This window comes from Larimichthys crocea, chromosome XXIV (genome assembly GCF_000972845.2).
Source record: "Larimichthys crocea isolate SSNF chromosome XXIV, L_crocea_2.0, whole genome shotgun sequence".
In the NCBI taxonomy this organism is placed as follows: Eukaryota; Metazoa; Chordata; class Actinopteri; family Sciaenidae; genus Larimichthys; species Larimichthys crocea.
In genome coordinates this window covers 7,909,343-7,923,160 of record NC_040034.1, presented here as the reverse complement: position 1 = coordinate 7,923,160, position 13,818 = coordinate 7,909,343, and the positions used below count along the sequence as shown (strand labels likewise).

Below are 13,818 nucleotides of genomic sequence, written 5' to 3'. Positions count from 1 at the left end.
TATCTGATCCTCCAACCAACGCTGATGATGACCATTAAAGTAAAGTTAATCTGTTAAGCAGAGTGATACATACAAAGTTAAAATTCCTAGTGCTTTTATCAGCACTCATGGAATACCTCTTGTCTAATCAAATTACATGGTTGTAACTAACTGTTGTATAATCTGATTTATAAAACAGTACACACACGTCCAACACCAGTTTTCCTTAATTCCCTTTTTTATTTGCTCTAGGGTTGGACCCTCTCAAAATAAATACTGGCACACAGACAACAGTGTGAGTATTCCTTCTTCCTTACTCTATTCAGTCATGACAAAAGTATGTCATGCCTTCACTTGCACACATCAAAAGCCATATATCAACAACATCCAAAAAATGGCCCCAACTTGTCTGCGTCAGACCTTGAATGACGACAGCCAGAGCAACAGATTTTGAGCCGTTTTTTGTACTAGGCTATAAACATAGTAATTTTTATACTTTCTTTTCCCAGCCACCGCATCTGACACTTAGAAGAAGATATACTTTTATTAATCCCACACTCTTTACATGCATTTTAACTCAGATACACACACATGCAGTACAAGGCATAGACATGCAATTTTGGGGAGAGATGGTGGAGTGATGGGCGGCGGGACCATGCAGGACTTGAAGCGGCTACCTTCCGGTTCCCAAACCAAGTCCCAATGGATTGAGCTACTTGGGTTACAGGGTATGACTCTAGGGACACAACAGATATATAGACAGCAACAAACCGAAGCCAAAAATCAACTTCCTGCAAACTTCGTTAGAACTGAGGCGGTATTATGCAATGATAAATGTATTGATTTTTCATTCTCTTAGTCCAAGCTTCAGTAAATATTTTAGCATAACATATCTAGACCAACAACAAAAACATTATATAATTATTGGGAATATGTCAATACATAACATAATTTTAATAACATTTGTTAACATCCTATAAACTAAGCATTACATTCTACAAATGATTTAAAAAGCTATATCACATGTAGCTTACAAAATGCCATGTCAATGTATATTAGAAGTTGTTTAAGTTAGCATATAGTGTACAGTAATAAAAAATTCCACAGTCAGGACGTCTGTGTGAATCTGCACTTGTGTTACAAACACAAACCAGACTAGGTATGGGTGAAATCAGTTGCATGACGTGATGTCAATTCTAATAGTTGCTAGTTCAGCAAAACTAAATACAACCAAATCCAGTCATCTTCTGTGGCTAATAGATATATTGGCAAGAGGCTAATAAACAGCCTATAGCTGCTGTCACTCACAGATATCTGCACACCTTTATCTTTTTGCCCCTCTTCTCCTCTTCTTCTTTTCTTGGTTTTCTAAACTGGGCACCTGATGGCTTCTTTGGTTTTTTACTTTGGTCCATGATGAAGACTCGACATCATTAACCACTATACCTTTGCCAACACTGTCAGTTCGCCCGTCAATCACGTGAGATCACGTAGATTTTTTTTTTTTTTTCATTTTTCACATAACCCAATTAATTACATGTAGGTATATAGGTCTATGTTAATTCTAGGAATGAAATACAATTTATTTGGTGTTGTGTGGCCTGGGATCAGTCTATCCCTCGCCCCCCTCTCCCTTGCCAACCTCTGCAGTCGCAAGTTGAACCCTCACCGTGGCTCTTCTGACACACACAACCTGTATGACTCTCAGCAGTAAGTTGCGTTGAGAACTGTTGTGGTGAGAACTGTTCAGTCTCTGTGCTTCAAAGGAGCCGTGCTGTGTGTGCAATGCTGCAGGAAGATGGAAAAGGCAAATCAGGGGGAGGAGACATGCCAGTGGTATTTCCAAGGATCTGTCTGAGGTCACTAATATCGTTTTTCTTGCTCCTTAAAGACAGAGAGTCAGCGTCAGAGTTAGACAGTACTGCACTGGAACAGTGTACTGTCTCTGGAGATTTTACATCTGGACTTATATTTAAAGGAGAAATGACTCTTCCACCTACAAGGTATGCATGATGCAAATGTAGTATGCATTTAGTTGGTTTGCATTTTACCTTTTTCTTTGTTTTTATTATTATTCTATCTATTCACTATCATTAACAAAGCTCATCAACGACAGAAAACCAACAGAAAAGGGTTTCATTTTGACTTGATACAGGCACAACTGGTTTAAAATACACCAAATATTTTTGTTGTTCCAACGTCTAAACAGCATCTAGGTTTTGCCATTAGGAATGAATGTGAGCCAGAAATATCGGCACCATTTGACTCAACATGTTTAGTGCTGGATGGTGATTGCTTTTTAGACTGTTGTTGACATGTAACAAACGTCTTCAGCTGGATTGAACGCAGCAAGATAACAGTTCAGTATCAGTGCCGTGAGCCTCGTGGCCAGCAGCATGTTCTCTAACTTATTGTCAAAGAAGCTGCCACTTACTTACTGTTATTTATCAGAATCAGAATCATTATATGAAGGACTTGTATGTCAGTCAATAATACAATGACATACTTTGTTGTTTTATACTTTTTGTGCACTTTTGGTCAAATCAATCAAACAGTTGTTGAGTTGCTTTGATTTCATGTTCAGGTTAGGGTTAAGCCCAGGTTTGAATCCAGTGTGGACCCTTTGCTGCATGTCAATCCCCTTTTTCTTTGCCCTGCCGTGCTAAGAAAGCATAACTCCACAATGGGTATCTGAAATGGTGTCGTCTGAAATCAGCATTTAACATCCATTAAGATAGAAGAAAAAGTCCTGAAAATTGCAACAAAACAGCCCATTAATTGGCACTGTTAGATATTTACAGTGTTACATCATGGATATTCCTGTCCAGACCACAACAGTCATGTCACTTAGCTATTTAATTTGAAGAGCAAACCCAGTCGTGAACCAGATAAGATCACTATAAAACTGATTCATGTTGAGGCTACTGTTTATTTTCCCACCATCTTTTTATCCAAAATCAACTCAATCTCTTACAACTGCACTAAACTGGTGAAACCCAGTGTTAACTGTTAACTTTAGTGTCAGCCAGAGTCCATTGTTTCATAGTGTTCCCTGTTATGAGCTTAACACATTTTTAAAGAAAACTTTTCCCTCAGTTATTTATTTTAATGTTTTGTCTGTTGTTTGCCTTCCTTTTTTTTCTGTAGCATCCCTGCTAACTTCAGTGAGGCTATACATGGAGCCCAAAACAACACAACTAATTGTTCTCCAGGACCGGAATCAGGATGGATCGTCACTGTCGTGCCAGTTTATATCCTGGTCATCTCTGTGCTGGGGATTGTGTTTAATGTGTTTGTTATGCTGGTTTTCTGCCTCCATAAGAAGCCCTGCACCAAGGCTGAGATCTACTTGAGCAACCTGGCTGCTACTGACCTTATGCTCATGACTTGTTTGCCCTTCTGGGCTGTCAACGTATCCAGGAACTATAGATGGACTTTTGGTCTGTTCATGTGCAAATTCGTCAACACGGGCATTCATATGAATGTCTATTGTAGCATCTACTTCCTCGTTCTGATTAGCATAGATCGCTATTTGGCACTGGTGCATACAATGTCCCTTAACAGAATGCGTACCCGAAAATGTGCTAAACTGGGCTGTCTGCTGGTGTGGGGTTTGGGCTTACTCCTGAGTGCCCCCACAATACACTACAGGAGACTAAAATATGAGAATGAATGTACTTCATGCATTCTTAAATATGAAAGTGAACATACACAGTTAGTGTTTGAGGCACTGCTGATTACATTCAGCTTTATCTTACCTATTTCTATTATTTCCTACTGCACTGTCAGGATTATTAACTCTTTGAGAAATCGGTTTCTGGAGCAGTCAAACAGCCAGACAACAGACCACAAGGCCACCAATCTGATGTTGGCAGTCCTTCTGGCTTTTCTGATCTGCTGGTTGCCATTCCACCTGCTTAGGATGGCAGGAATGCTCTGGAGAGCTGGGATCCTGTCATTGAACATCCAAAGCTTTAGCATCTGCTCCCACATTTTCATGTACTTAGCCTTCTTCAACAGTGTTCTCAACCCCATCCTCTACGTCATTGTAGGAAAGAACTTCCAGAACAAAGCTAAGGAAGTCTTCAAGCAGCAAAGACGTAAAATGACTTTAAACATGACCTCCGTACACTCAAGCCTGACGAGAAGCACAAAAACGGATGACGAATGCTGATCTACAGGATTATGAGTGTCTAGGGTATCTTTCATGGACTGTGTGACCCAGAGTGGAAAAGGAAAACAAGACATGATCACAGGTGACAATATATGGCCACATATCAGCATTCTGTTGTGTTTATTAACATCAACACATGAAAGAAAAAGATCAGCATCTTGTTGACATTCTCTACTCATATACTCAGATATAAGGGCTCAAATTACTGCACTGCATTACTTTTTTCATCTAAATATCTCTTCCAAGCGTGTAGGAGAAACTACTATGGTGAAATCTAGAGTCTATGTAAGATGACCTGCTCTCTGTAGATAAAGGGCTTGGTGATTATACACACTGAAAACATACAAATGAATATATATATATTGAATTTCTACCCATATATCCTCCTAAATATTATACAGTATATCTTTCAGTATGACACTTTCATGGTAATATGTTCATGCTCGTCTGTGTGCCTGTGACTATGTGTCTGATGCTAAACAAATGTCAGCCTATCTATTACGTTACTATCACACTGCATATTTGCATGCCTGTAGATTTTGTTGCTTTTCTCACTATATTTATGATTTAAAGTCACACTAGACTGAAGAATAGTGACTTACACAGTCATGCCGGTATCTCTTTACAGTGTGAACATGTCACTGTTGCTGAGACAACCTCTGCATATCAACTGTAAAACTTTAATGGAGTGGCATAAATGGAAAAGTCTTTTTCTGACCTACAAATAAACGTACAGCTGTGTGACTTCATGATGTGTGGCTGAGGATCTTTCTTGCCTTTTTTCTTTTTAACAGTATTTTATTGAGGCTACAACAACAATAAATAATGTATGTAATACAATAAAGTATAAAATAAAGAGGATAAGAACGAAAATAAAATAGGCTGGAGCCTATCCCAGCTGACATTGGGCGAGAGGCAGGGTACACCCTGGGCAAGTCGCCAGTTCATCACAGGGCACATAGAGACAAACAACCATTCACACTCACATTCACACCTACAGCCAATTTAGAGTTACCAATTACCTGTTAAGTGCATGTTTTTGGACTGTAGGAGGAAGCCGGAGTAGCCAGAGAGAACCCACGCAGACGCGGGGAAAACATGCAAACTGCACACAGGTTCAGCTTTTTGCTGTGAGGCGACAGTGCTAACCACTGCAGCAGCGTGCTGCCCCAAAATTATCAATTAATTCATTATAAAATAATAAAATTATTTTCCCTGACATATATTGATATGTCAGTCTTTCATCACTTGCAGGGTACTGACCACTCTTTCAATAAAGTTAAATAAATTGAGAGTTCCTTCTCATTCAGGACACACTGCTTTATGTCAGTACTATGGACAGCAGAGCACACACACTCACTCATTTAGTCTCATCATCAGCACAAAACAAAATATGATTGATAATGATCTGCTAAATATATGATTATATCAACGTAGGCGCCAATTTTGGCAATTGTGTATTTTCTTCAGCATGATCTGGCAACAGCAGTCAATATGGCCCCACTTTATTTTAAAATAAAAGTGACCTGAAATGTAAGCACTTATCCCTCACTGCAAGGGAGTGAGAATCCCAAGCAGTCAAATGTATTGTTTATATCACTGTCTGTCATAGACTGTCATCTCTGGACATAGACTGGACTACAGGACTATCCCCTGCAAAATACAAAGGATCAAATAATATACAGAAGAATTGTCCTAATGACAGATACTATCATATATTTGATTATTAATACTGACACAATAAAGCACAGCATTTTCCACTGATTACATGAACATGTAGATCTCATCAGCCCTACAAACTTCCAGATACTCTTTAGTCTTTGGGTTGATCCTGTATCAAATTTCAACACTGAAGAAAAAAAACTCACAACTTACTGCCTGTGTCTGTGTGTAAAGTTTGAGTTGGCCTTGTAGAGGACTGTGGGTGGTCTCCTTGTTGCTGTGATCACGTACAACAGATTTTATGTTGGCTCAGGCCTCCTTTGCTGCATATTTGTTGATCTCTATGTGGCTATGTTTGGTCTTTGGATTTTAACATCCTCATTACTTTGCTTGACCACACAGGGGCGCTACACGCTTTGTCCTCAAGATAATGCTTGAGGAGCAACTACCCATGACAAGTTGTACTGCTGTTGTATTTCATTCTTCTAACGTACAGGGTGGTCTTTGTGCCCTAAGCCTCCAGTTTCCTGCCAACATATTCTCTGTTTGTCTGATTTTTAATTAATCTATAACTTATGTTGAATTGTGTTGAAATATTACTTGTTTTAACTGATTTCTACATTGATTATTTAAGTTCAACAAAAGAAATTTAAAATAGCCTCCTCTGGTTTGTTTTATCTGGTGCATTATTGCTTTAAGTATAGTTTCACATTTTTCCAAGTCCATTTTAATGCAATACTACATTCCCAAATGTGCTTTAAAGGGGTTATTGGTCTTTTTAGCTCAATATTTCCTCTTGCTTCCATAGATAGTTTTAGTTTACAGTAGAAAGAGTCACAGTAGGAAGATAGTAACACAAAGAGGAACTTTAGCACTGAAAAGACTCCAAGCTATCTTGCCTCCATTTAACATTAGAAACTGAAAGTGATTTTACATTTGATGAATCACTCAATTATCAAATATTTCTTTACAGATGGCTTTAGGACTGTTGACAGTAACATTGGTAACACAATGGTTCTGTTGTTTTCAAGTGACCCAACATGACAGGATGCTGAAACTATCCGAAAGATTTTGTAAAGTAATGTAATATGTGAAGAGTTACGTGTCCTTGTACATTTTTACTAAGGAACCAATATAAATGAAATTAAAATAGTTATAATACCACTTCCTCAAAGCCAGTTAGGACAAGCTCCAGGCCCCCACGACCCTGTATGTATGTATGGATGGATGCCATTTACCCGACCACATGTGTAAACAACATACAAACAATACCACACATGGTATATAATGCTAAAACTACAACAAGAAAATAAACTTGCATTATATTATACCATGTGTGGTATCAAGCTTTAAAAATAGGTGGGCTGGAATTATAAATCTAACAGCATGGTTTATAAACTGTGCGCACATGTCTGTACACAGAGAGTACAGTACATTTTCTTTTTCTCTCAGCTGACGGTGTTGCATAATAATGATAAAAGCCGAGAGGATTCCATAATAATAATAATATGAACAAAACTGGTCTATAATCAGGGCTTTAAATGTATGTACCGGCAACTATCACTGGATTCAAAAGAATGACTCTCAGGCAAGTTATGAAGTTTTTGTACTGGGCTATAAACATGCAAGCAATTTTTATACTTTACCATTGGCTTCTTTTCCAAGCCACCGCGTCTGACACTTGGGTTAGAGGATATACCTCTATAGACACAACAGATATGTAAACAGCCAACACAAGCCAACTTCTCCCAAACTGATTGATTTTTCATTCTCTTAGTCCAAGCTTCAATACATATTTTAGCATAACATATCTTGAAGTCTTGTGCACTTTCTCTCCACTGCCTGAGCTTATCATTAATAAATGTAACCACAGAATAACCAACAACAAAAACATTATATAATTATTGGGAATGGTTTGCGTTCAACTGCACCTAACACTTGTCAGATTACCACCATGTTGTTTTACCTGAATGGTGAATCATAAAGAGTTTAGTTTCAAAATGTGGGCATTGTCCTTGTGAACACTTAATTACATTTTCAGTGCACAATGTGAAACATTATAAATACTATTTAACCTGATCAAGGTTAATGTTCCAAACAGAAACATTGTTAATTAACTGACCGCAAGTAGAGGTTTATTAATTAATTATGTATGTATGTATTAAGTATGTCTTTAAAGAGAACTTGACTTTGTGGTGAGAACTGTTTAGTCTGTGCTTCAAATGAGCCGTGTTGTGTGTGTGTAATGCTGAAGGAAGATGACAAAACAAAAAAAATTAGGGGAGGAGACATGCCAACAACATTTCCAAGAATCTGTCTGAGGTCACTAATATCGTTTACCTTGTTCCTTAAAGACAGAGAGTCAGAGTCAGAGTTAGACAGTACTGCACTGGAACAGTGTACTGTCTCTGGAGATTTTACATCTGGACTTACATCTAAAGGAGAAATGACTCTTCCGCCTACAAGGTATGCATGATGCAAATGTAGTATGCATTTAGTTGGTTTGCATTTTACCTTTTTCTTTGTTTTATTATTATTCTATCTATTCACTATCATTAACAAAGCTCATCAACGACAGAAAACCAACAGAAAAGGGTTTCATTTTGATTTGATACAGGCACAACTGGTTTAAAATACACCAAATATTTTTGTTGTTCCAACATGTCAAAATCTAAATGGCATTCGGCTTTTGCCATTAGGAATGAATGTGAGCCAGAAATATCGGCACTATTTGTCTCAACATGTTTAGTGCTGGATGATGGTTATATGAAGGACTTGTATGTCAGTCAATAATTTGATATCATACTTTGTTGTTTTATACTTTTTGTGCACTTTTGGTCAAATCAATCAAACAGTTGTTGGGTTGCTTTGATTACATGTTCAGGTTAGGGTTAAGCCCAGGTTTGAATCCAGTGTGGACCCTCTGCTGCATGTCAATCCCCCTTTTTCTTTGCCCTGCCGTGCCACGAAAGCATAACTCCACAATGGGTATCTGAAATGGTGTCGTCTGAAATCAGCATTTAACATCCATTAACATAGAACAAGAAGTTAAAGTCCTGAAAATTGAAACAAAACAGCCCATTAATTGGCACTGTTAGATATTTACAGTGTCACATCATGGATATTCCTGTCCAGACCACAACAGTCATGTCACTTAGCTATTTAATTCGAAGAGCAAACCCAGTCGTGAACCAGATAAGATCACTATAAAACTGATTCATGTTGAGCCTACTGTTTATTTTCCCACCATCTTTTTATCCAAAATCAACTCAATCTCTTACAACTGCATTAAACTGGTGAAACCCAGTGTTAACTGTTAACTTAAGTGTTAGCCAGAATCCATTGTTTAACCTTTGAAAAGAAAACTTTTCCCTCAGTTATTTATTTTAATGTTTTGTCTGTTGTTTGCCTTCCTTTTTTTTCTGTAGCATCCCCACTAACTTCAGTGAGGCTATATTTGGAGCCCAAAACAACACAACAATAACTAATTGTTCTCCAGGACAAGAACCAGGATGGATCGCCACTGTCGTGCCGGTTTATATCCTGGTCATCTCTGTGCTGGGGATTGTGTTTAATGTGTTTGTTATGCTGGTTTTCTGCCTCCATAAGAAGCCCTGCACCAAGGCTGAGATCTACTTGAGCAACCTGGCTGCTACTGACCTTATGCTCATGACTTGTTTGCCCTTCTGGGCTGTCAACGTATCCAGGAACTATAGATGGACTTTTGGTCTGTTCATGTGCAAATTCGTCAACACGGGCATTCATATGAATGTCTATTGTAGCATCTACTTCCTCGTTCTGATTAGCATAGATCGCTATTTGGCACTGGTGCATACAATGTCCCTTAACAGAATGCGTAGCCGAAAATGTGCTAAACTGGGCTGTCTGCTGGTGTGGGGTTTGGGCTTACTCCTGAGTGCCCCCACAATACACTACAGGGTACTAAAATATGAGAATGAATGTACTTCATGCATTCTTAAATATGAAAGTGAACATACACAGTTAGTGTTTGAGGCACTGCTGATTACATTCAGCTTTATCATACCTATTTCTATTATTTCCTACTGCACTGTCAGGATTATTAACTCTTTGAGAAATCGGTTTCTGGAGCAGTCAAACAGCCAGACAACAGACCACAAGGCCACCAATCTGATGTTGGCAGTCCTTCTGGCTTTTCTGATCTGCTGGTTGCCATTCCACCTGCTTAGGATGGCAGGAATGCTCTGGAGAGCTGGGATCCTGTCATTGAACATCCAAAGCTTTAGCATCTGCTCCCACATTTTCATGTACTTAGCCTTCTTCAACAGTGTTCTCAACCCCATCCTCTACGTCATTGTAGGAAAGAACTTCCAGAAGAAAGTTAAGGAACTCTTCAAGCAGCAAAGACGTAAAATGACTTTAAACATGACCTCCGTACGCTCAAGCCTGATGAGAAGCACAAAAATGAACGGCCGATTGCCCAGATCAGATCTTCAGCATGACTGTAGCTAGTGACAGTGGCTAATGATACAACGGCTATAGCACTGGTATGGACATATTTAGATGGCAAATGGATTTGACATCTTGTTGACATTCTCTGCTCATATATTCAGATATGAGGCTCAAATTACTGCATCTGGCCTCTCTTACCTCTATTTGACACAATAATAACACTGCTACATAATTTAAAAGCACTAACAGCTTGTGTATTATCCTGCTGAACTAATGACACAATTAAGGAAGTAATGTACAAGAAGAGATGGAAATGTGTGATGACAGGAAAGTGTTTCTGTGTAACTGCAAATATTTACTAAGATGTTCGTGCTTTGTGTGCATGTCTATGGTGTCTGGTTTGATGTGTGTTTTCATATGGTGTTACTCTGACCGTCTTGTTATATCTTGATGCTAAACAAATACAAACCAACAATTTACACTCCTACATTTGCAGGCTTGTATAACTAGCTTTTCCTGCTCTCAAGCTGCTTGTGGTCTGTCACAGCTATGTCCACATTCAGGCAGGCTAAAAATGCAGGCAAATTATTAGCTACTATGTATCTGTGGGTGTATGTGGGATCTGGTGGGGGGTTCTGTTTCATTGTCTTGAAGTTTTTGGTTGTTGTTTTTTTGTTCTTTTTTTCATACATTGACATGTTTATGCTCATATTTGTACATTTTGGATTATAATGTACAGCACACTGCGTTGATGTAATGACATATGCTCTATAAATAGAATTGCCATCACCATCCTGTTGACATGTTGTACCACATAGGGAGCAACTTTATAGGATATGAGACTCAAAGTCCCGGATGTGCCATTCAATTACTTAGGACCTAACTGTTTAATCAGTTCATCAGAAATGCTTTCAGACTTAACACAATAATTACACTGCTACATATTTAGACAGCACTATGAGATTGTGTTTTATGAACACAAACTAAGATGATGGAAGTTCAAGAGATGGAAACAGACGTAAAAGTCTAGTGTAGAATTTTGTGGCAGTGAGCTTTTACTGATTTTTTTTCATCTAAATATCTCTTCCAAGCGTGTAGGAGAAACTACTATGGTGAAATCTAGAGTCTATGTAAGAGGACCTGCTCTCTGTAGATAAAGGGCTTGGTGATTATACACACTGAAAACATACAAATTAATATATATTGAATTTCTACCAATGTATCTTCCTAAATATTATACAGTATATCTTTCAGTATGACACTTTCATGGTAATATGTTCATGCTCGTCTGTGTGCCTGTGACTATGTGTCTGATGCTAAACAAATGTCAGCCTATCTATTAAGTTACTATCACACTGCATATTTGCATGCCTGTAGATTTTATTGCTTTCCCACTATATTTATGATTCAAAGTCACACTAGACTGAAGAATAGTGACTTACACAGTCATGCCGGTGTCTCTTTACAGTGTGAACATGTCACTGTTGCTGAGACAACCTCTGCATATCAACTGTGAAACTTTAATGGAGTGGCATAAATGGAAAAGTCTTTTTCTGACCTACAAATAAACGTACAGCTGTGTGACTTCATGATGTGTGGCTGAGGATCTTTCTTGCCTTTTGCAATAAAGTTTTTTTCTTGTTAACAGTATTTTATTGAGGCTACAACAACAATAAATAATGTATGTAAAGGAGAACAAAAGCCATGGAAAATCTTATACAAAAAAAATTAATGCAGAAAAGTGTTATACAATAAAAGTATTAAATAAAGATTATACAAATGGAAATAAAATATAATAAATTAAATAAATTGAAAATCAAATAACTAAAAGCAGCAATAGTGATGATTTTCAAAATATTGCAATGTTCTCATCTTTTAACATTTCTAGAAAAGCTTTTCAGATTTTAATAAAAATGAAACTACATACATAAATACATACAGTACATACATCATCTGTAAATGCTTATCCTCACTAGGGTCGTGGGGACTAGAGCCGATCCCAGCTGACACCGGGCCAGAGGCAGGGTACACCCTGGGCAAGTCGCCAGTTCATCACAGGGCACATAGAGACAAACAACCATTCACACTCACATTCACACCTATGATCAATTTAGAGTTACTAGTTAACCTGTTAAGTGCATGTTTTCGGACTGTAGGAGGAAGCCGGACTACCCGGAGAGAACCCACGCAGACGCGGGGAAAATATGCAAACTGCACACAGGTTCAGCTTCTTGCTGTGAGGTGACAGTGTATTCATGTCAGTCTTTCATCACTTGCAGGGGGAGATTCTTACCCACCATCCAGGAAATGGCCTGCATTATACTTTCCCAAAATGATTTTACTTCTGACCACTCTTTCAATAAAGTTAAATACATTTAGAGTTTCTTCTCATTCAGGACACACTGCTTTATGTCAGTACTATGGACACTCCTTCACTGCAGGGGAAAACTGACTAAGTGAGAATCCCAAGCAGTGGTGTGGTTACACGTGGTGTAACCACACCACGTGTAACCACACCAGCCCAGGACCTCCACATCCAGCATGTTCACCTCCAAGATCATCTGAGACCAGCCACTCGGACAGCTGCTGCAACAATCAGTTTGCATAACCAAAGAATTCTGCACAAACTGTCAGAAACCGTCTCAGGGAAGTTCATCTGCATGCTCGTCGTCCTCATCGGGGTCTCGATCTCGGGGTAACTGACTTGAGTGGGCAAATGCTCACATTCGATGGCGTCTGGCACGTTGGAGACGTGTTCTCTTCACGGATGAATCCCGGTTTTCACTGTTAAGGGCAGATAGCAGACAGTGTGTGTGGCGTCGTGTGGGTGACCAGTTTTCTGATGTCAATGTTGTGGATCAAGTGGCCCATGGTGACGGTGGGGTTATGGTATGGGCAGGCGTATATAATGGACGACGAACACAGGTGCATTTTATTGATGGCATTGTGAATGCACACAGATACCGTGACTGTCTTAATATCACTGGGGGAGCAGCATTTTCCTGATTACATGAACATGTAGATCTCATCAGCCCTACAAACTTTCAGATACTCTTTAATCTTTGGATTGATCCTGTGTCAAAATTCAACACTGAAGAAAAAAAAAAAAAAGCACTGGATGATATCTTCATTTTTAGCACAGCTGTCCCCAGGGACTGTTGACATTTCAACAGAACATCATCATCCCAGTGGATAAATTGTTTACCCCTGTAATAGCTCTCAGTAGAAAAAAAACACATATTCTAATTTTTACTGTGGAATTTCCAACTAAGGGCAAATGGCAGACAGCCTGTGTGGGTGACCAGTTTTCTGATGTCAATGTTGTGGATCGAGTGGCCCATGGTGACGGTGGGGTTATGGTATGGGCAGGCGTATATAATGGACGACGAACATAGGTGCATTTTATTGATGGCATTGTGAATGCACAGAGATACCGTGACGAGATCCTAAAGCCCATTGTAGTGCCATTCCTCCACGACCATCACCTCATGTTGCAGTATGATAATGCACGGCCCCATCTTGCAAGGATCTGTCCACAATTCCTGGAAGCTGAAAACATCCCAGTTTCTGCA

General features: G+C 38.9%; 2 protein-coding genes across 2 annotated transcripts; both read left to right on the top strand.

The window, feature by feature from the left end:
* The first annotated feature begins 1,624 nt into the window (after positions 1-1,624).
* Positions 1,625-4,892, top strand: LOC109138074 (B2 bradykinin receptor-like). Its single transcript, XM_027275252.1, has 3 exons — positions 1,625-1,689; positions 1,871-1,982; positions 3,127-4,892. The coding sequence occupies exons 1-3, from the start codon at positions 1,677-1,679 to the stop codon at positions 4,151-4,153; spliced, it is 1,152 nt and encodes a 383-aa protein (XP_027131053.1). The 5' UTR covers positions 1,625-1,676; the 3' UTR covers positions 4,154-4,892.
* A 3,270-nt stretch (positions 4,893-8,162) lies between these two features.
* Positions 8,163-11,835, top strand: LOC113744632 (B2 bradykinin receptor-like). Its single transcript, XM_027275253.1, has 2 exons — positions 8,163-8,281; positions 9,244-11,835. Exons 1-2 carry the CDS (start codon positions 8,262-8,264, stop codon positions 10,304-10,306), a joined length of 1,083 nt encoding a protein of 360 aa, XP_027131054.1. The 5' UTR covers positions 8,163-8,261; the 3' UTR covers positions 10,307-11,835.
* The last annotated feature ends 1,983 nt before the right edge of the window (positions 11,836-13,818 follow it).